The sequence below is a fragment of the Coregonus lavaretus genome (genome assembly GCF_964263955.1).
Source record: "Coregonus lavaretus genome assembly, chromosome: 1".
In the NCBI taxonomy this organism is placed as follows: Eukaryota; Metazoa; Chordata; class Actinopteri; order Salmoniformes; family Salmonidae; genus Coregonus; species Coregonus lavaretus.
This window is the reverse complement of record NC_139988.1, coordinates 30,421,635-30,446,063: the sequence shown is the minus strand read 5'-3', so window position 1 is coordinate 30,446,063 and position 24,429 is coordinate 30,421,635. Positions and strand designations below refer to the sequence as shown.

The window sequence follows — 24,429 nt, the reverse complement described above, 5'->3', positions numbered from 1 at the left end:
TCTCCAACCCTAATTTTCCATGAAGTAGGATTCAGGAATATATTACATTACAGTAATTTAGCAGACGCTCTTATCCAGAGCGATTTACAGAAATATTGTGTAAAATCAGTGTTTTTAAATCTACCAATGGGTTCTGAAACTGAGACAAATATTCATATTTTTTCATGTCTACCTTTCCATATTCTGAACGCATTCTCCATAGCCTACATTCTAGTCTTGTGCCAATCAAATTCTAAATAAAAGTACACAGTATTTAAAGGGATGGCTTTAGATAAATTAACAGAATGGGTGTGTTTTCTGGGATTATTCAGTGCATGCAAGGAAGCCACATCCGCAGTGTTTGTGACGCACCTTTATAAGGTACGTTTGAAAACCAACTACTGAGAAGTGCTTAAATCAAAATGCATAAAAAAGGCATTGATTTCCTATATCTGAATCAGCCCCGAACAGAATAAAAGGTTACCAAAAATCCAAAGAAAAGTCAACCATCACAGATGTGGCGGGGGATGATTTTGCTCTAAGAAAATATGTTGCTTTGCTGAACATCAATTACTGTGTTTTTTTCACGGTACAAAATTACATCAGAACGTGTTATCTACCTCACAAAGAAAGACCCTAACGCAAAGACAATGACAGAGGCAGCATTATTGCTATTTTCCTTGCGAGGCGCAGGTACGGTAAGACTGTTTTTTTTACCAGCACTGTATCTCCAAGTCACAGAGGGACACATTGATAGCGGAATAAAGTACACAGTCATAAACGTTTCACACCAGCACCTCTTACTGTATGATTCCATTTTTATGGTTCATATTCGGATATCGCCTGGTTCGTGTTGTATTGCTAGCAGAATATTCAGGCAGGCCCAGAGGTAGTTAGCTAGTGTTTCTCCCTCTCTCTGTTTTATTGAGAGGTGATGGAGGGAAAGGGGGGTCCTGACTGGTTTCGTTCGGTAAACACACTGCCAAGCTAAATGGCTGATCAATCAATTTCAGCTCTATCGATCTGCATCAGTTCTGCCTGCGTGCACACACCCGGAGCCACTGTATTGTAAATCAATCATTTTGAAAACATCTCACAGAGGAGCCCATCCTCCCTAACAAGCCATCAATTCCAGCCGCCTGGGTGCCACCCTTATCAAGCTACAAATCAACACAGCTACCAACATCTGCTCCATCTCCAACCCATCTCTCTCTCTCCTTCTTCCTCTCTTTCAGTCTCACCCTCACTCTTTCTTCCTCCCCCTCGCTCTCCATCACGATGTATACGTCTCTTTATTTCTCTCACCCTCTACCCCCTCTCTCGTTCTACATCGCTCTTATTTTTCTTTCTACAGCTTGTCGTCTTGTGATGGCGAGGCTGAGGGAGTGCAGAGGCGGCGGGCATGCGTTGAATTGTCACCGCACCACTTTAGATAACCCAAGGGTAATAGTGTTTGCACATTTAGAGAGAAATAAGGACAAATGCCAAGGCGGGTCATATATTTTCCTTCTGTCCAGCAGCTTGATATTGGAGTGTGAAATTACACACTTCAACTCAGAGGAGTCGAGGAGGGGGACCAGCCCTGCACACACACACAGCGGATTTGCTTTCTTCTTTAGCATCTCTCGTAATATTTCTCTACATTGTGATTTAAGTAACACATCAATAATGAAGCATAACATAAATCAGAGAAGTATGGTAACACCTTTTACCGTCACATAAAGAGATTCAATCTCCTCAGCTGATATTCTATTTTCCATCCCTATGTTGACATATGAGCTGAGAGGCTGATGTGCTCTTAGGCCCATTCCTGCCCATTACCTTGGATCCCGTCTGATTGACAGGCGTAAGTGATGGAGCAGGTAATAGCATGTCACTAAATGTAAATCAAGAGGAATGACTGTGTGATGCTACAGCATGCAGGGATCAGGGGATTGGTGGCTTGCCTTGGAGCACAGGGTCATCGACTTCTCACTGGTTATACGGATGGAGGAAAATTTGATAGACATTCATCTTCAGTTCACCTCCTCCCCTCCCCTCCCTCTATCCCTCAGGAAAGCCAAGGTCAAAGACAGGGTCGATGTATAGATGTATAGTCATCACCACCATTTAGAGGCTTTATTCAATCTGTATCGTGGAAATTTAAAGGCAATGTTCCTGCATTGGCGGAGACTGCATTCACGGTAAACGCTGCCTATGTCAGCTCAATTGGAAATTACCTTGGAATTTGTAACATTTCAGCGATACAAATTGAATAGAGCCCTTAGTCTTGTTGTACTGATTAAGATCACAGAAATATAATATACTGAACAAAAATATAAATGCAACATGCAACAATTTCAAAGATTTGCTGAGTTACAGTTCATATAAGGAAATCAGTCAATTGAAATAAATAAATGAGGCCCTAATCTATGGATTTCACATGACTGGGCAGGGGTGCAGCCATGGGTGGGCCTAGGAGGGCCCACCCACTGGGGAGCCAGGCCCAGCCAATCAGAATGAGTTTTTCCCCACAAAAGTGCTTTATTACAGACAAAAATACTCCTCAGGGACCAACACTTTACATTATGCATTTATATTGTTGTTCAGTGTAAATATATATTTTTTAATGTGTGTGTCGATGTGTATGACACAGCATCTAGGATCATAGAGATGTAATAAATATATGTTCTAATTATATTTATATGTGTAAAGTTAGGATAGTCTGTTCTTATAGGACATAATCCAGGATGAGACGGTGATGGAGATAACGTAATCAAAAAGCTGTTGTGTGTACGTTTCATGTTAATTGTTATATGTATATTTGCCCATTGTGGAATTAAGTATTATTAAACTGAATATTAACACCTTGTGATCGTGCTATACTTTAGTATATTGTCATTGACTATGGTCTATTTTCTCCCAATGCTGTACAGTGCTTAGACTAACGTGCATCACTGTATGGAATATACACATTTTCTAATGCTGGAAGGAAATGAGAGGAGACGTTCCAGTTTTAGAACACAAATACATCCATTTTAATTTGAGAAAATACAAAAAGAAATCATGTACAATTTATGTACAAACTTTTTGTACAAGACAGTATATTTATCAGCAGATTATATTTGACAGAGTCAGGTAGATCAACTCAGCACCATCAAATTCTCCATATATCTATTCTCGCTTCGACAAATCCAAACTAAGTAAACTACTATTTCAAACTCCTGATTCCAGCAATGACCATGTGCCAAACAATCAGATATGCGACATGTGAGAGCAATATCCTGAATTCCACCTGAACTGATAGGCAGCCCCCCCAAAAAATAACAAAAACTGCAAGTTTCTTTTTTTTTTCTCAAAATCAACTTAAAAATTGCTAACTGCAATTTCAATGTGTTGTTAAGACTTAAATCCCCCCATAATATTATATATTTTATTACATCTAGTACATTTTCCAGCAAATAAGTTATATCCATCCTTTACAGCAAGAAAATAGATTAACAAAACTATGTAACATACTGTAACAATGTGTGAAGTTTCATAGTCCTGACTCTTAAATTGACTAAAACACTGACAGGTGGTCTCAAGCATATGAAACAGCCTGGCCTGTGCTCTCTGTGCATCCTTCAGTCATTCATACCTTCTACCACGCAACAAACATGTTTTAACATCTCTCCCTGTAGTCTCCTAACAACAAGATAGGTACCTTAGGCTACAGACAGTACAACCAACACAGATGTATGATACGTTGAGGGTTGAAGAGCAGTGTCCATGCTCCATGTACTCTTCCCTCATTTTCAATGCCACTTTTTGCTATAGTGGGTCTTCAAACAGGCCCTCCTTTAGACCTACAGCACTGCCTGGCACTCTACTGGCATGGAGGCATTGATGGCTTGGATGTTCTCCATGCCAGTATAAGATGCCATACTCACATACATTTACTTCCCTTTCTGAGAGGAACTAACTCAATCCTTACTCATTCTGAATAAGTGAGTGAGTCTGTGAATGACTGAACGATGCTTGTTCAACAACACTTTTCATGGCACTTCAAAACACTCTAAAACTTTAGAGGCTTACATTGCAAAGACTTCAACATCTAATACAAACGTATGATATGGTATAGAGCAGTACTTTAGATTTGTGGAGTATTTGCGCTGGAAAGAGATAAAGCTTAAAAACCTTAGAATGTAAGAACAGGTTTCAGTCCAGTGTTGTGATTTTTTTCCAGTTTGAGTCAAACCAGTCACACAAATTGTGGGTACACGTATTGAAAATAAAAAAAACATTTAGATACAATGAAATGGACTGGTGGACTATTCTGTAAGTATGCGTCTGCTTTGGGTTGTGATTTGTACCATTTGATTTCTGAGTAAAGTGATATTTAAGTACTTCTGAATACAAAAAAGAAAACTCTGTAAACAAATAATAAGCAGTAGTGACAGTTTCAAACAATCCTTGGATATTACTATGGTAACAAAAATGACAAGAGCTGACACAATGGAATGTAAACCCTGATAAGGAAAAACTATTTTAACAAGAACACTAAAATTAAGTATGTCCTCTCTTACTGAATTGGTGCTACCCTATGGCTGCGTCTCTGTGATGGTTGATATTACCAGGTCAAATTACACCTGCTCTTTCCAAGCATTACATTCACTTTTCTTGTTGCAATGTGAACCCAGGAAAAGGATCTTGAATTTCAAAAGTCAAGTTGTTCTTTTTTTTCTTCATATATGTCAAAACAATAATTTTGTCCTTTGTCAATACTATGTATAATTAATTAATCATGTCATTGTCAGCATCAAATATAAATCCTTATTTTTCAGGCTAGCAAGTATATTATTAACAATCCAATTATACATAGATCTTTACTCATATATTTTCTGAACATAATTCTACTTGCTACAAAGTGTGACGACAATGTAATCACAATTCAAATGTTCACCTCAGGACAATGTCAATGAGCCCGCAGTAGAGTTGCAACACACCCAATAGATAGACAGAAAGCTCAGGCCATTTTGCTTCAGAGAGTCACGTGATCTATATAATGGGAGGAATTTACACAACATATTTAGATAGAAATATGTGGGGGTTTTTTCTCTTGAATGACAGGTCTTTAGAAATACATTATCTTTTGTCTATATTCTCAAGGCTATCTGTTCACTGCAAACAACCTGATGATGCTCTAACAATCTCTCTCTGTCACATAGTTTGAAACATGTCCATGGAGAATGACAGTATACACGCACATAAATTCTTCAGTGTATCTCTCCTTAGATAGAGACCTAATTTAGGTCAATCATTGATAGTGAAGGTCACACAGTTTCACCCTCAGAACAGAACGAATGGCTAAACGCCTCAGATCCAGCTTCAAGCACCTTTCCGATTGGCCCTCTGTCTGGGTATTACTAACACCCATTGAAACTCAAGTTCGTTTGCGATTGTTTCCATCACATTTCTGTTTGACTCACACATCCGTATTCGTATTCACTTGTCGATGAAAATGATCAGTCTTATACACAGCGATAAGGTTTATCAATACAGCTACAGAGATCCTTCAACTAAGCCCATCTACGTTTTAAGGAGCACTCAACAGTTAAGACAAAAACTTAAGAGTTAAATTTAGGTAATCTCCTATACAATATTGACTTTTATTAATGAATATACTTTCAGGGATGGTCTTTGTTGCAAAGAGGAGAGGGGACTTATACTTTTCTTCAATGATGCATGTCTAATTATAAGTATTTCAGAATTTATATTAATCATTTTGGTATGATGATGTTAATTAAAGCAATTAATTTGGAAATAAAAATCTGATATGCAATTATAGGCCTAGTAATAATTATAACGGATTAATTTCATAAAGCATTTCTCACTAGGTCATGTGTAAAAATAAGTAGAAAATGATCATGCTCATATGCCAGGTTTAGTTTTTAGTTGGATCATCTGTGACACCATACCCTCTCCTTCCCAAGGCTGCAGCTCTTTCTGGGTTGCTTTTGGATCAAAACAAAATCTGTCAATTTTGAACACACACTTGAGCCTTGACCAGGATAACATGAAGAGCACAGGCAGTATTCTCCAGCGTTCTTCATAGTCATCAGTGGCATCATTTTAAACCAAACTATGATTGAGCTTTTCCCTAACGTTTACCTACATAGAGTTTAGAGGTGTTATGATGACATCAGGATCGTCAGCGGAGAACATCCAAGCACTTTACTGCCTCCGTTACCAACCCTGTGCCAGGCAGTGGCTCTGGTCAAAGGAGGACCCATTGATGCCCATTTTACGCAATATGTGGCATTGCTTCTCCAAATTTCTCAACAGACAAAAAACATTCAAATGATATGCTTATTGTTTTCATTCTTAAATCCCAATTTTCGCCATAGATATCATGGCAAAGAATGTTTGGACTTAAATGCTTTCCCTAAAGTTTTAGGGCACACAGCTAATGTTTGTTCACATTTTTTCAGCTCAATCATAGTTGGTGTATTACCGGTGATATGAATAGGTAGTTTGTTGATCTGCAACCCCCAGACAGATCTAGTTCCTCTATGTCTTGCAGGTTTGAAGCCTTGATCCCACATGATGCTCCCCCAGAGGCTGAACCACCATCACAGACACACTGATGGAGAGATGATGATACCAATTTGTGCATTTAACTCAGATGTACCACCGATGTTCTTACTGAGGGGACACATTGCTGCCATGTACAGTACACACATTGCATGTACATACCATATGCATTGTCTGTCCACACAAGGGACAAGACAAGGCTGTCTTTTCACCCCATTCATGTGTTCGCCAGGGACGAGACAAGGTTGTCCATTCACCCCTTTCATGTTTGCACATTAGGGATAGGACAAGGTTGTTCTTTCATCCCTTTTATGTTTTCAGTTTAAGTTGATCATCTGTGCTGTATTGTTATTGAAGGGCTCAGGCACATACCATGCGATGATAGGAGCTTGAAACGTGGTCATCCATATTCATTGTGATATCACCAGAACCGATGTAGGTACAGTGTAGCTATATACTCTGTCAGCCAGCTTATCCAAGAACTGTCTCTTACAGTACTCTCAGAGTCTCAAGACAACTGATTTTCAATATGATCTCATTCTACAGGACTGGAATGCATTCATTGATTACTCAACAGTGTGATGACATACAGTAGCATACCCTAAGCAGTGAAGTAATGGATCTTTCCACATTACCACAGTACAGTTGTACATCTCTCCAAATGACAAGCAGCTTTTCTTTTGTTCAGTGAATCAACAACCAAAAAGCTGACACTTTCTGTGATGGTAGTTGTTTTGGGGAGATGTCAATGTTTCAAGTCGTCATGTTGCAAAAGAACGTGGTCAGTTTTTGTGCAAATAGAACAGAAGCAGATAGGGAGTATGAGTGGTGAGCGGTGAACCCCAGCCGATTTTGTGGATCTTTGGGAGATGTTATGATGTTGTGATGAGCAAACTGCTGCGGCCCTCATCCTCCAACAACCAGTAGTAACCTCAGCTACAGTAGCCATGGAGTGTGGTCACATGAAGATGTGAACTATTGCAAATAATTACAGGAAGTACTTTTTCTTCTCTTTTCAACTCAAAATAATTTCAAAAAGTGCTAGGGGGGGATGAACAATCCTTTTTTGATTGTCATTATGTACATCTCTATGGAAGATTGATAAATAAAACATTGTCCATTGTAGAGCATGGAAGTAACATTAAAGGTATACACATAGGAGGTCCCTTCAAGTTGTGGTGTTAATGTCAAACCCTCGATCTGTAGAATGAGTGGGGACCAATGAATCAACATCATCATCATCCCCGTTCGTCATCTCTCTTTCTCTCCTTTCGTAAGAGCGTCCAGACTTCTCACGAGTCATCATGGGGGCCTGGTTTTCAGCATTCATCTTCAACTTCTCTGATTGGTGGAATCAGACTGCTAGTGGATTTGTATTGGTTGACTTGGTTGGCCATGTGAGTGCTCATGGGCTTGATCTGAATGTTCCGTTGGTAGGCATTTTCTGGTTCATCTGTAAACCATTTCCTTTCTGCGGAGGGATGGGGCAGAAACAAAGTGTTAGTGTTGAATAATCTACATGGTTTCATGTCATATATTACTGTCTCAGTTTAAATAGCAGTGTTTTATAGCATGTATGACATTCCAATCCAAAACGCCATGAGGGACCATAGGTTTCAGATCAGTTACTTCATTTCCTTCCAGGTAAAGTAAATTCAACTTTGGTGAGTGTGTGTGGGTCAGTCAGCTTAGTGCTCAAGCTAGTGTGTTGCAGCATAGGCGTTTGATGTTTTAAACTATGCCTAAGGTGAAGCAATATGTCTGTCGCCTGAAACCACCACAGGGTTATGAGTGCAAAACTTACCGCCTCATATCCTTCTGCAATTTAGACTTTATATTTGTCATGCCTCCCCGTTTCGGGGAGGTGTCAGTTTGAGGTTTCGCGCCTACTCATATCGATACCCAAGCTATGATCTTTAGGTAATCAAATGTCTACAGTTTGTGTTAGGTGTGTTACATAGTGTGTGATAGGCAACACCTTGTCTCTGTGGCTCTAGTTGATACAGTAATACTGAATCTGGATTACAACACTTAGACAACATCAGTCATCTGATCGCATTCAATAGGAAAGAATATGTGCAAACACACAGACCTCTCACACAATGCAATTTGTGTCAAGTTGAAATAAAGCAAACTAAAAAACATAATAAATAATAGGGATATTATACAAAATAGAGGCTCTGTCAAGAGAAAACAAAGAAAAAGCATCATCAGGTGAATTAAGGTGTCAAGGAGGTAAAACAGAAAGATAAGTAGAGGAGAAAGGTTGGACCTCATGCAGTGCAGAGATGGTCCTGGGCATGACAGGGAGAGGGCAGAGGCAGCAGCAGCCATTTTGCTTTCCATTTGTTCAAAAGCAAAACTTAAACTGAGGCATGATGACTTTTCCTTACAGGAAAATAACAAAAACACTACAAAACCTCCCCTTGTCATAACAATCTCCACAGGGACAAAGTTATGATTAGAACCCCACGTAAAGGGTGCTATAGTAATAGTAGGACATGCAGAATCATTAACTTGCATACCTTGGCTCATTCTATTCATCCTTGTTGCACTTCAGAAAGAGAAGTAGGTAATCTAAGTAAGTAAGGTATTACAGTCTACAAGGCAAATAACAAGTCTAAAACACAATCACTGACATGACTGGATCTCTTGCTGTACTCTATGTAAGCACTGACACTGGCTGCATTTTATCAAATAAATCAATCCTATTTTCTAATACAATCAAGGCCCCATTGCCAAAATAATATTTTTTTACACTTTTGAATGTTTTATGTTATTTCAGTTTACTTCCTGAATTGACCCCAACCCTACTTGTCAGATGTTCCCTTATCACTGTCTAAGTTTCTAGATACTGAACACCTACACTTCACTTCCCTAGCATGCAATGTTTGAGAGGAATTTAAGATAAATGCTAAGGGACATTTAAAAGGACACTAAGACATTACAATTGATCTGTTGTCTTTAATCTTAAGAATTAACCTAGTAAATGATCTATCACGGTTTAGGGAGTGGTGTTGGTAGCATGATGTGTCTTCTCACCATTATAATCAAATTCTCTGAGTAGTTTTAAAAATAATGAGTTCCTTATCGCTCAATATAACTTAATGTATATATTGTCTTATTCTATATTATGGAAAATAGATCAAAATTAAAAACAGAACTAAAAATAAGCATTTGAGATTGAGAACTAGGAACATGGACATGCGATGACAGAACAGACACAATAACCAGACAGATGTCCACACAGATGGTCTAATGATGTTTCTCGTTCATAGACAACCTGTAAAGGTTTGTCTATTTAAATCGTGTTACATTAAAATCCATACCCATGCCATACTGCTTGTACGAACGCCAACATATAAGAAGGCTATGCCAACATGAGTCAAATTATAGTGTCTTATAGAAACTAACAGATCTAGCAAAAAACGACTGGCATGCCGGTCACCGGCTTGGTACCAAGACAACATATGAGAGGTCTTTCTATGTCAATGTTCCTCATCTTCTTTCAGTGGCATCTTGAGTTATTAAATTAATGCTTAAATACAGGTTCAATGAGGTCAGCGGGAAATAAGAAGTGTTTTCTTTTGCTCTACAAATATTTGTGAAAATAATGCACATAAACGTTTCCCCTTAGTTCCATTAATGAGATCATGGTAGCTATGAAGGCAGGCTGAGATGTCAGAGCAAGAACCACATGCTGATGGTTATAGAGCAAACATTGCACAAACATGACGTGGACATTGAGCACAAAATCTCACAAACAAAACACAAACCCCAACAAACACACAGACATGGATAATTGACCCAAACAGTGTCTCACACACACTTGCATACACCCGCCCGCCCGCACGTACACACTCAAACACAATCTGGTCACAACCCTACATAGACACAACACCCACACCAAACATACTACACATGCCCAACAAACACAAAAAAGACACACACACAAAAAACATCTCATCCACCTACTTCTGTTTGTGGCCGGCCTCCCGGGGCTTGCTGCTGCGGTTCTGCCGGTTGGTGGTGGGGATGGAGTGGACGGACGAGCTCTTTTTGCTGGAGGAATGGGAGGAGTGAGAGCTGTGGGAGAGGCTGGCCCGGGACTGGCCCGCGTTGTGGTCAAACTGCATCAGGCAGAAGATCAGGTCTGTGGGGACCAGCTCAAACTCATACGGAGGGTTGGTGATCACATACCTATAGACAGGACAGGATAGGAGTTAGTGGAAGACAGAACCAAACAATACTGTATAGTCAGTGTCTATATACAAATGCATAATAGAAAGTTAACAGGGTGTGGTTGAAAACTAATCAGTTACAAGATTTGAAAAACCTATTTATTTCAAATCAAAATGCTTCTCTGTGTTAGAGGCATGAAGGCATGGCCGGCCCGCCCATTAGGAAGGATTAGGCGTTCGCTTAAAGCGGCAGATTGACAAGGGCGGCATTTTCCAAGCTAAACTGACCAAGACGCATCTACAAAAACACATAACACCTAACATAATTCTGCCCCAAAACACTGAAACCTTCTCTCACCCAGTGACATATGGGCTATTAAGGTGAATGCTGATGCCGTCCCATGATAAGCAGTGCACACTTTGACAAAGACAGGTGCTCAAAATATGTATCTCGTCCATGCCCAGCGCGCCTCTCCAGCATTGCGGCGCTCCACCAACACTCTGTCAAATCATGTAGCCTATTTGGTAGAAAGTCTATAGCCTCTGTGGCCTTTTCTGTAGCCTACATGGCGACCAAATTCATGACAATATCATGAGACAGACACTTTTTACATCATGCGTGTTTCCAATCAAATAGCCTAAATGACGCCCTATCAAAAAACTATGTGCTTCGATGTGAATATGAATTAACATGTTAACAAACACTCCATATCCTAAAAACAGGACAGCTCAAAATAAAATGGACAGTAGCCTAGGGAATGAAATTAGGCTACTCACGACCTCTGTCTGGGAGTTTCACTCAGTGGGCTAAATTGTCATGATAATTAGACCCATTTGTCAATTTCTGATCTGATCATGGCGAAGAAGAAAATAGGCTATGAACTGCATTTTCCAAGATAATACACCGCCTGATAAACTTGAGTAGCTGACATAGGCAGCGCGAGTTTCACGTTTGGGGAAGCTAAGAATGTATCCTACCATTTCTACTGATCTGCATGCCAGTTATGATTTTCATATTCGCATTTTCGTGGAACAGTTTCATTTCGATAATAAAGTTTTAGTTTCTCAAATCATTGTCACATGGTTACAAAAATGATTAAGAAGCTCAGCTTATTATTATTATTAGTGGTGGTGGTCATAAATCAGGTATCCCCAAATGGGCACTTTCCTACATTTGCGTGAGCATGCCAATTAGCCTACTTTATGCGTGCATAGGTGCCCGCTCTACATCTACATTAACAGGACAGAGAAAGAACCCACACACATGCTCATTGCTCACATTTAACGCTCCAAACAAAAAACAAAACAAAAAAATTACAAACACGTAAATGATGGTATGAAATATACCAAAACATGTTTCTCACAAGTAGCAGGTTGTGAACTTTGCAAACAATGTTTCCACTCTGAGAATGAGAACGGCAAATTACTGTAATTAATACATGCATTAACTGAAATGAATGTAACCAAATGGCAGGGATTAATGGTACATTTACTACTGGTGACATATGTAATGGGGAATTGATCAAAATAAACAATTAAAGGGTAAACAATTCACACAATGAAACAATTAATGCGCAAGAACTGGCGGGAGACAGCTATGTGCCTATATCCTCTCCACCCACCTATCTACTTTGTCTTGTCTCAACATTTTAAATGATACTCAAGACACATTGTCTTCACACATATGTTGATGCTTTTCACTGACAGCCGCAACTCAATAATCAGCTAGGCCTATTGCCATGCGTGTTGCCCTAATTGCGGACTTCCCAACTAGGCATACAGTGAGGGAATTAAGTATTTGATCCCCTGCTGATTTTGTGCGTTTGCCCACTGACAAGGACATGATCAGTCTATAATTTTAATGGTAGGTTTTTTGAACAGTGAGAGACAGAATAACAACAAAAAAATCCAGAAAAACGCATGTCAAAAATGTTATAAATTGATTTGCATTTCAATGAGGGAAATAAGTATTTGACCCCTCTGCAAAACATAATTTAGAACTTGGTGGCAAAACCCTTGTTGGCAATCACAGAGGTCAGACGTTTCTTGTAGTTGGCCACAGGTTTGCACACATCTCAGGAGGGATTTTGTCCCACTCCTCTTTGCAGATTGTCTCCAAGTCATTAAGGTTTCGAGGCTGACGATTGGCAACTCGAACCTTCAGCTCCCTCCACAGATTTTCAGTGGGATTAAGGTCTGGAGACTGGCTATGCCACTCCAGGACCTTAATGTGCTTCTTCTTGAGCCACTCCTTTGTTGCCTTGGCCGTGTGTTTTGGGTCATTGTCATGCTGGAATACCCATCCACGACCCATTTTCAATGCCCTGGCTGAGGGAAGGAGGTTCTCACCCAAGATTTGACGGTACATGGCCCCGTCCATCGTCCCTTTGATGCGGTGAAGTTGTCCTGTCTCCTTAGCAGAAAAACACACCCAAAGCATAATGTTTCCACCTCCATGTTTGATGGTGGGGATGGTGTTCTTGGGGTCATAGGCAGCATTCCTCCTCCTCCAAACACGGCGAGTTGAGTTGATGCCAAAGAGCTCGATTTTGGTCTCATCTGACAACAACACATTCACCCAGTTCTCCTCTGAATCATTCAGATGTTCATTGGCAAACTTCAGACGGGCCTGTATATGTGCTTTCTTGAGCAGGGGGACCTTGCGGGCGCTGCAGGATTTCAGTCCTTCACGGCGTAGGGTGTTACCAATTGTTTTCTTGGTGACTATGGTCCCAGCTGCCTTGAGATCATTGACAAGATCCTCCCGTGTTGTTCTGAGCTGATTCCTCACCATTCTCATGATCATTGCAACTCCACGAGGTGAGATCTTGCATGGAGCCCCAGGCAGAGGGAGATTGACAGTTATTTTGTGTTTCTTCCATTTGCGAATAATCGCACCAACTGTTGTCACCTTCTCACCAAGCTGCTTGGCGATGGTCTTGTAGCCCATTCCAGCCTTGTGTAGGTCTACAATCTTGTCCTTGACATCCTTGAGAGCTCTTTGGTCTTGGCCATGGTGGAGAGTTTGGAATCTGATTGATTGATTGCTTCTGTGGACAGGTGTCTTTTATACAGGTAACAAGATGAGATTAGGAGCACTCCCTTTAAGAGTGTGCTCCTAATCTCAGCTCGTTACCTGTATAAAAGACACCTGAGAGCCAGAAATCTTTCTGAATGAGAGGGGGTCAAATACTTATTTCCCTCATTAAAATGCAAATCAATTTATAACATTTTTGACATGCGTTTTTCTGGATTTTTTTGTTGTTATTCTGTCTCTCACTATTCAAATAAACCTACCATTAAAATTATAGACTGATCATTTCTTTGTCAGTGGGCAAACGTACAAAATCAGCAGGGGATCAAATACTTTTTTCCCACACTGTAGACCTACACGCTTTTGATTTGAAACAATCCACAAAAATGTTTTTTTAAGAAGCTAATGATCCTCTGTGGCTGTCATGCTCTCTAGTGAAGTGTTTTGAATTATTTTATTTCTGTAAAGACAGGATTAATTATATAATTTTGGCAAATGTATTTCAAATTACTTTATGACACGCCGCTTATGGTAGCTGATATTCAGAGCTTGAATAGCCAAAATGATTAGTCTTAAGTCTTTGTCAAGTATCAGGACTATAAAGCCAATGCAACTGCCTGTTTTACAAATTGTAGGCTACCACATGGATAGGCATTAATTAAAGTGCATTGTGGACCGACACTGTATAGCCTAGTCCCACCAAACTCAACTCTGGACCTCGAAGCCAGTTCCACTGCGTTTTTTCATTGTTCCCCTCTAAATCAGGGACTGATTTAGTCCTGGGACACCTGGTGTGTGCAATTAATTATCAGGTAGAACAGAAAACCAGCAGGCTACGGACCTCGTAGGGTAAGAGTTGAATACCCCTGCCCTACTATTCTACTTTGTGGGGATAGGAGGAGGGCAGCAATTCTTGGGTCTCGCCAAAGGCGGCATTTGAGCCAGGACCTGCCTGAAGGGGAAACGCATCTAGGTTGTACAGTTATCTAATCATAAAAGGGTCGATAATATTTATAATATAATCATACAATTGCTAATATTAAAACAGCTAATGTTGTGACACTTGAACTGCCTTGAGAGGTGAGAGAGATGTTACATGTTAAAGATACAGTGACGGTCTCACCTTTTGGTACACTGACTAGGTGTGGCGAGGTGAGCGTCTCTCAATCTGTAGATTCCGAAGCACAACATGTTGTACGTCTTCAACGCTTTACAGAACAAATCTCCATAGCAACCGCCATCCTGGAAAACGACAAATGACAAAAAACATCAGGGTGTGTTTGCTTATAAAGTAAGAAAAAATGTATGCACTCTAACTGTAAGTCGCTCTGGATAAGAGCGTCTGCTAAATGACTAAAAATGTAAATGTAAAAATGTAATAATTTATCTAAGTGGCAAAATAGTCTTTGCAAATATCAAACTGCAGTGCCCTGGATAAGTTTTGCTGAGTGTTTTGGGGAGATAACAATATACAGTGTAAAAATGTCCTTTATATCATGCAGGAAAGGACACAAAACAACATCCTTTCACTTTGTGACACACCCCTTCAGAATCTGAAGCACTATTAACAACTGTAAAACATTTAACATTAGATATATAAACAATGCACTGATAAATTAAAGAGTAGAATAACTCATGGGATATTCTCAGACAGTTGCATTATTCCTTTCCATAACACACACACAACCTCCTTAACAGAGCCCCCCTTGCGTGTTCTCTGTTCTTCACTTTGTATTAAGTGCCACTAGGAGGCGACCAGGCAGGATTGGGTGCTACTGGGGAGTGCCAAAATGTGTCAGCTCCGTTTAAACATCCACTTACCCCCAAGTCGGCAAAGGGCCCATCATAGAGGGCCAGCTGGGCCACACGACACCTGTCTCGGTTGGCCAGTGTCTGTGGCGTGCTGTAGCCCCCTCGCAGGGCGTTCTCCTCTGCCAATAGAGCCTCTAGCTCTGGTGTGGCTCCCCCAGTCACCAGCGTCCGGATCAGGGTGAGGATATTATCATTGAAGTATGTCTGCGGACATAAGAGGATGTGAGATCCGTAAGTAAGGAGACGCCATTAGAGCCACAACGGTAGAGGATATGTGGCAGATGGAGAAGGGGAGGGGGGAGAGATGGGAAAGAATGAAGAGAGGTTGGGATGATAGGGAGGGAGGGAGAATGAGGAGGATTGGGAGGGATGGAGAGGAGTGGGGGGGAGAGGATAGGGAGAGATGGGAGATGAGGATTGGGAGGTATGGAGAGGAGTGGAGGGGAGAGGACAGGGAGAGATGGGAGAGAGAGACACGGAGTGGACGTGCCCCATGTTATATAGACCCTTGTCTCTTCATACAGACCAGACAGAGAGGTGAGGAGACAGGGCAGACCAATTACAGAAAAAGCTTTACTTGTACCGGAACTACTTCCATTTGACATTCATTCACCAGCCATGCTTACTAAGACAACTTCTCCTCAACTTCTCCTCATAGATTGGTTTAGCAGGTTTCACATCAATACCATTACTCCTTTAATAAAATACATTGAAAAGCTGAAGCAAGCATGTTGATAACGCATATTGTTCCAACAGGTATAGAAATACAATAGCAGAATAGAAGCTCTAGTGCTCTATTTTAACAAACCTAACGCAATGGGAAATCTAAGCGCTGGCGGTAGCGCTATTGTTCCGGGAATGTGTCAGAAATATTGTTTCTATTTTCACAGCTGTTATTATGAGCACAATAGCTGCTGGTGGCCCGAAAGGCCTGGATTTTGATTAATAGACAAGTCGTAGGTGTGACTTGGGCTTGGCCACTAACTGGCCAATCAAGGCATTCCATGGCTTAATACTGTATGCATTTGTCTCAAATTCTGTAGGTTTCTGACGGTCTTTGCGTTGTCATCTACTCGGCTCGGGGCAAGGAATATTCTTGTCCCAGTCCATTGTGGATTGATAATACTGTTTATTATATACAGTTGAAGTCTGAAGTTTACATACACTTAGGTTGGAGTCACTAAAACTCGTTTTTCAACCACTCCACAAATTTCTTGTTAACAAACTATAGTTTTGTCAAGTCGGTTAGGACATCTACTTTGTGCATGACACAAGTAATTTTTCCAACAATTGTTTACAGACAGATTATTTCACTTATAATTCACTGTATCACAATTCCAGTGGGTCAGAAGTTTACATACACTAAGTTGACTGTTCCTTTAAACAGCTTGGAAAATTCCAGAAACTGATGTCATGGCTTTAGAAGCTTCTGATAGGCTAATTTACATAATTTGTGTCAATTGGAGGTGTACCTGTGGATGTATTTCAAGGCCTACCTTCAACCTCAGTGCCTCTTTGCTTGACATCATGGGAAAATCAAAAGGAATCAGCCAAGACCTCAGAAAAATATTTGTAGACCTCCACAAGTCTGGTTCATCCTTGGGAGCAATTTCCAAACGCCTGAAGGTACAATGTTCATCTGTACAAACAATAGTACGCAAGTATAAACACCATGGGACCACACAGCCGTCATACCGCTGAGGAAGGAGACGCGTTCTGTCTCCTAGAGATTAATGTACTTTGGTGCGAAAAGTGCAAATCAATCCCAGAACAACAGCAAAGGACCTTGTGAAGATGCTGGAGGAAACAGGTACAAAAGTATCTATATCCACAGTAAATGAGTCCTATATCGACATAACCTGAAAGGCCGCTCAGGAAGGAAGAAGCCACTGCTCCAAAACCGCCATTAAAAAGACAGACTACAGTTTGCAACTGCACATGGGGACAAAGATCGTACTTTTTGGAGAAATGTCCTCTGGTCTGATGAAACAAAAATAGCATCATGCTGTGGGGGTGCTTTGCTGCAGGAGGGACTGGTGCACTTCACAAAATAGATGGCATCATGAGGATGGAAAATTATGTGGCTATATTGAAGCAACATCTCAAGACATCAGTCAGGAAGGTAAAGCTTGGTCGCAAATGGGTCTTCCAAATGGACAATGACCCCAAGCATACTTCCAAAGTTGTGGCAAAATGGCTTAAGGACAACAATGTCAAGGTATTGGAGTGGCCATTACAAAGCCCTGACCTCAATCCTATAGAAAATGTGTGGGCAGAACTGAAAAAGCGTGTGCGAGCAAGGATGCCGACAAACCTAACTCAGTTACCCCAGCTCTGTCAGGAGGAATGGGCCGAAATTCACCCAACTTATTGTGGGAAGCTTGTGGAAGGCTACCCGAAACATTTGACCCAAGTTAAACAATTTAAAGGCAACGCTACCAAATACTAATTGAGTGTATGTAAACTTCTGACCCACTGGGAATGTGATGAAAGAAATAAAAGCTGAAATAAATAATTCTCTCTACTATTATTCTGACATTTCACATTCTTAAAATAAAGTGGTGATCCTAACTGACCTAAGACAGGGGATTTTTACATTTTAGTCATTTAGCATACGCTCTTATCCAGAGCGACTTACAGTTAGTGCGTGCATACATTTTTTCATACTAGGATTAAATGTCAGGAATTGTGAAAAACTGAGTTTAAATGTATTTGGCTAAGGTGTATGTAAACTTCCGACTTCAACTGTAGCATAGGCTACAGTAATGACTGATACCAACAGTAAAAAAAAACATCCAGTGTTTGCTCAATATGTTTAGAGTGTTGACAGTCAACATTATTGTAATCGGTTTCAACAAGTATAGGCCTTTTGTCATCGCACTTCTCCTCAAATAAAAACTACTAGGCTCCCGTAAATTGTATAGTATGTGTGAGGCACATTCTCAATAAGCAAGACATAGCCTAGGCCTACCGTTGATACTGCATTATAGGACTGAATCATTTCAATAAGTTTGGAGGAGCGCATGTTTGGTAACCGGAAAAGAGTCAGGGAATGGGGAAGGATACAAGCCGAATGGAGTACTGCAGGTAGTACTGTGAATAATTCAAAAACATGTCGCCTTTCATGGATAGACTACTTCTAATGCATGGCCAGGATAAGAAAGATGCTGTTAAACCAGCTTTCGTTATAGTAACGTAAGGGTATCCTACTAAGAGTTTTTTTTTTTATATCAAAGGAAATGGAAAACAAGCTACAGGTTACAGGAAAATACATGTTTCTAAATATGAGTGTCACCGGATAATCTCATCTCTCCTTCCATGATGGGCATATAGCCTACATGGAGGGGGTTTTAAGCACATCCAAAATAATAACAGGAGCTGGCCCAAAAAAATTTATAGCCTACATAGATAAAAAGGGGATGTCCTCACTGTTTTGCTGCTGCTGCCAAACTTGATCTTTTAATAAAGTTTTGGTGATTAAGATTTATTTCAAAGTGGTCTCACGAGCCAAACCCTTTTTCGATAGTTCTGACTACTTGGCGAATGCGTTGGTCAGGACAAAAAAACAGACTTAATTGAGAGGAAGGGATGCTTGGTTTTTAATCAAATGAAACTGGATTTTTTTTATCTTGTTCCATGTGCATATGGGCATTGTGTGTAACGGCTGGATAGGCTGCGCTTCCATTGTCAAAATCCATGACATAACCAACCTCGTTACAGCTAAGACCAGTTTTCGGTTGGTTTTAAATATCCCCAGATATTGCCACCCCTCCCACGCAAGCGAGCTCATATAAAACAGGTAAATTACCAATCTGGCGTTTGGCTTTAAACAGGTCGAAATTGCAAACAAGCGTGCGTTTGACAATTGCACTGGTTTAACACTAGCCGAAAACAGAGCCCCTAATGTTCACGCTAGCGCCTCATGGAACACAGAGTTCCTATAATTAACTGTTTCAGAGTATTCATGGATTGCACGTTTCTTCACAATATTGTTCTGAACATTCATTTTAGGACTGATGCCAGACTGAGCATTCTACTCAATGCATTGTCAATTGGCACTGATGACGATATTAAAAGTGCATTAGAGTGGCTTTGAAATACAATTACATTTATAAAGGAGGCAAATAATTATTGGAAAACCTTTTGTCATAATTTTGATGTCGCCAGATTGACTTTAGATGCAGTATAAACGTTAGCTAGCTACAGTGAGGGAAAAAAGTATTTGATCCCCTGCTGATTTTGTACATTTGCCCACTGACAAACACATGATCAGTCTATAATTTTAATGGTAGGTTTATTTGAACAGTGAGAGACAGAATAACAACAACAAAATCCAGAAAAACGCATGTCAAAAATGTTATAAATTGATTTGCATTTTAATGAGGGAAATAAGTATTTGACCCCTTTGCAAAACATGACTTAGTACTTGGTGGCAAAACCCTTGTTGGCAATCACAGAGGTCAGATGTTTCTTGTAGTTGGCCACCAGGTTTGCACACATCTCAGGAGGGATTTTGTCCCACTCCTCTATGCAGATCTTCTCTAAGTTATTAAGGTTTCGAGGCTGACGTTTGGCAACTTGAACCTTCAGCTCCCTCCACTGATTTTTTTATGGGATTAAGGTCTGGAGACTGGCTAGGCCACTCCAGGACCTTAATGTGCTTCTTCTTGAGCCACTCCTTTGTTGCCTTGGCCGTGTGTTTTGGGTCATTGTCATGCTGGAATACCCATCCACGACCCATTTTCAATGCCCTGGCTGAGGGAAGGATGCCAAAGAGCTCGATTTTGGTCTCATCTGACCACAACACTTTCATCCAGTTCTCCTCTGAATCATTCAGATGTTCATTGGCAAACTTCAGACAGGCCTGTATATGTGCTTTCTTGAGCAGGGGGAACTTGCGGGTGCTGCAGGATTTCAGTCCTTCACGGCGTAGTGTGTTACCAATTGTTTTCTTGGTGACTATGGTCCCAGCTGCCTTGAGATCATTGACAAGATCCTCCCGTGTAGTTCTGGGCTTATTCCTCACCGTTCTCATGATCATTGCAACTCCACGAGGTGAGATCTTGCATGGAGCCCCAGGCCGAGGGAGATTGACAGTTCTTTTGTTCTTCTTCCATTTGCGAATAATCGCACCAACTGTTGTCACCTTCTCACCAAGCTGCTTGGCGATGGTCTTGTAGCCCATTCCAGCCTTGTGTAGGTCTACAATCTTGTCCCTGACATCCTTGGAGAGCTCTTTGTTCTTGGCCATGGTGGAGAGTTTGGAATCTGATTGATTGATTGCTTCTGTGGAAAGGTGTCTTTTATACAGGTAACAAACTGAGATTAGGAGCACTCCCTTTAAGAGTGTGCTCCTAATCACAGCTCGTTACCTGTATAAAAGACACCTGGGAGCCAGAAATCTTTCTGATTGAGAGGGGGTCAAATAATTATTTCCCTCAATAAAATGCAAATCAATTTATAACATTTTTGACATGCGTTTTTCTGGATTTTTTTGTTGTCATTCTGTCTCTCACTGTTCAAATAAACCTACCATTAAAATTATAGACTGATCATTTCATTGTCAGTGGGCAAACGTACAAAATCAGCAGGGGATCAAATACTTTTTTCCCCTCACTGTATCTAGCTAAGATTGAGTGGAGACCACCGGATTTTAGCTAGCCAATGTTAGCATTGCTAGCTTTTCTTAATTTTTTTAACAAATTTTGCTAGCTAATGACAATATTGCCACCTGTCTAAAGTAAATTTTACGACATGATAATGATAGCAAACTTTTTTTCTACTAAATACTTGCCTACTTTAGCAATGTCATCATATTTCCAGGCTGCTATAGTGCAATTTAGGCAAAATAGTCATTAGCCGCTGTTCAAAATGACTGGCCTTATCATGACTTTTGGGCACCACTATGGCGGAGAGCGGCTTGAGAATGTTCATAACAATGGTGCTTTGTAGCGCAGTTGGTAGAGCATGGGACTTGTAACGCCAGGGTAGTGGGTTCGATTCCCGGGACCACCCATACGTAAAATGTATGCACGCATGACTGTAAGTCACGCCCTGAGTGGCAGCTCTTCTCCCCAGGCTCCTGACAGCTCTGTGGAGAACCATGATGGATGAGCGCATTCCATCACTCACCCTCACCTCTGACCACAGCCAGTGTGTGTGTGAGGGCTACTCTGCTCTCCTCTAACCTCACTCACAGTGTGACAAGCTGGAATTAAGCCATCACAGCACCAGAGGGGAGAAGCGATGGTCGGAACGAAGTCAGAAGATAATACTTTTTCCTTATCTTGTCTTCAGGAACAGGGCTGACATTGTTGTAAGATGAAAGTGTTTTGAAGGCCCACCTTGCATGTCATATGTGCCATTAGAGGGAACCTCAGCACTTACCTTGTGAAAAGATCTAATAAGCCCCTTGAAAGTTTGTTTTGTGACACTTTATATGAGGAGTTGTGGCAACAACTTCCCTTTTGATGTCAGTGGAGCTGTCAGCGCTGTCTGATCAATGTGGCATTTCATTTACCAACTTCTGCCTACTCCGTATTACTACTGCGCTGAGCAGATCACTTCATCTTATGAGGCTACCACATCCTTTAAGTCTAGCCCTTTACTTTACTCTGTGTGTGCGCGCGCACGTATGCAGTTTTTAAATCCATCTATGCTACATTTCTCTCACTTATTTTAATCAAAAGCATCTTAAATTCAATAGCCAGCATTAGAGACAACAGACATGGGTGCAGGTGAGTAGACATTACCAAGTATACACTACTGAGTTTACAGTTCTTAGTATACAGTACTTAGTTAAGACCTTTAAATTACTTAGTTTAAAGGCTGTATGCACGTCTTACAGTGAACCTACTATATGTGTATTGTCCGGTGTCTGCTGTGATCTTGTATGAAACACTGGACTAACTCTGCCTGAATTCAAAGCCAATCACTTCTAGCCCTTGACTGCTGCATGTTGCAACTGTTTCCCTCGTCAAATGCTGCTTCACCCTATGGCAATAATAGCCACTAGCCTACCTAAATAAAATATGGATTAAATATATATTTAAATATCGATAAAATATAGACTTCAGTTTTACAAAAAGGGGAATCTTGGTCCTAGTGACTTCTACCCCGTACATGAGAGACATCTAGTATGATGTCGGATTAAATAAAGGATAAATAAAATGTATTACATATATTTTTTACATCTCGTGCACACTAAGAACCGTGTAAACTGAGTAGCGAATACTTAGTAATGTCTACTCACTGCACTCATGAGAGAGTCCAGTACGCTAACAGCGAAGGCGGTTCCGCAGGCGAAGGGCTGTGTCAGGTACAGCTCCGTGTCCGGGTCATCGTCATCATCTTGGTCCAGGAACTGAACGTTGGAGTCGTTCACTGAGAGAGGGGAGACCCAAAACACAGTCAGAGAGAGAGAGAGGGCAAGGAGGGCACCGCACAGCACACCAAACACCCACCCACACACACACACCAACACACCTGAGGACCAGAGAAGTAGAGAATCACTGGGTGACTTAGCTAGGGCACTTTTTTGTTGGTGAACTGTGAAGCGTTGTTCGATTTTAGACTGTTTTTGTGACCCATTGATTCAATATGAGCCAATATTCCAAGTTGGGATACAGTGTTAATGTTTCTAGTCAACACCCAGTCTTAGGCACTGACCGGAACAGAATAATTCACTACATTAGAGTCCTTCTATGACTCAATAGCATATATTCTCACAGGTCTCACGTCTCAGGTCTGGAGGTATAGAATAGATAGTGGTGTTTGAACCAAAGCGTTATGGATTTGGCATTCATGGTAGATGCACAGTACATTCCGTCATGAACAAACCATTTCTGTAGTTTGTATTGCATTCAGGACATGGATTTTACCTAGGTGTGTGAAACACCTCAATCCACCATATTGTGGTTTTTATATTCAAGATGATATTGTGCATGTTCAGGTGAGAAGATCATGCACGTAATGTAACATGCATTTTAGAGCTTCATTGATATCTCAGATAAGAAAATGTGTGGTCACATCGTCACCTATTGAGATATTGAGGTAATTACCTTTTCCTGAAAGTCAAATGATTATTTAAAACAACAATAATAACATAGGGCTGTGGGGTAAATTCACAGCCTGCATTTAAAGATCGAACTAATACGACATTCTGAAATTGTTAATGATGAAAAAAGTTCAAATCATAACATGGCCAGGGTTGAAAAATCTCTTTCTATACTGTATAGAATATTGCTAACCAGAGGAAAAGAACAAGATGAAACCATATAAAAACAAACTTATTCTTAACCATTTGTAAAGATGACTTTTCCTAGTAGAACAGTCTGTCTTTATTTAGCCTCAGATGAGAGGATTCTCTTTCTAGCGCCAGTGGACAAGACCCTGAGATCCAACTGCATTTGAAAAGTGCTTCACACAAAACAAGCCTTTCTTTGACTCCTTCAACATCTAGGCTTTAGGTTAAAAAAAATAAAAAATAAAAAGCAACAACCCCAAAAATAAATAAAAATAAACATCTTAAAGGGAAGGTTTGATCTATAGTTTTTAGTGTTTTGAAATATGATTTCTTCCCAGGCTTCCTCTGTGCTGCGGAGGAACAGACATGTCAGTCAACCAGACAAGGGGGCTGGTGATGCAAACGGGCCCGGGCCAAAGAGACTGAACCGGGGGGTGGTAGGGTGTTGAGGGAGGGGTTGGGGTCAGGAGTGGGGTGTGTGCTATGAAAACAGCCACAAGGACATACCGAGCAATGATGAAAGTGCCAGAACGATGCTCGGAAAAACGAAATGGAAAAAAATCTAAACACCACGGAAAAAAATCATTAAATAAAAAAAGGCCAAAACAAGACAGTCCATTTTC

At 40.7% G+C, this 24,429-nt stretch overlaps 1 protein-coding gene across 5 annotated transcripts in view; it reads right to left on the bottom strand.

The window, feature by feature from the left end:
* Window positions 1-7,853: 7,853 nt before the first annotated feature.
* Window positions 7,854-24,429, bottom strand: part of kcnma1a (potassium large conductance calcium-activated channel, subfamily M, alpha member 1a) — a gene marked incomplete at both ends in the record, with an annotated part of 253,440 nt that continues 236,864 nt past the window's right edge. For 4 of the 5 annotated variants that reach the window (XM_084168518.1, XM_084168517.1, XM_084168520.1 and 1 more), the window contains 6 exons: window positions 7,854-8,005; window positions 9,060-9,088; window positions 10,510-10,734; window positions 14,873-14,991; window positions 15,571-15,765; window positions 22,814-22,944. In XM_084168518.1, coding sequence (XP_084024644.1) covers window positions 7,854-8,005; window positions 9,060-9,088; window positions 10,510-10,734; window positions 14,873-14,991; window positions 15,571-15,765; window positions 22,814-22,944 — 851 coding nt within the window. Of the gene's footprint in view, window positions 8,050-9,059; window positions 9,089-10,509; window positions 10,735-14,872; window positions 14,992-15,570; window positions 15,766-22,813; window positions 22,945-24,429 lie in introns of all 5 variants that reach the window. The other variant, XM_084168519.1, reaches the window with a different exon arrangement.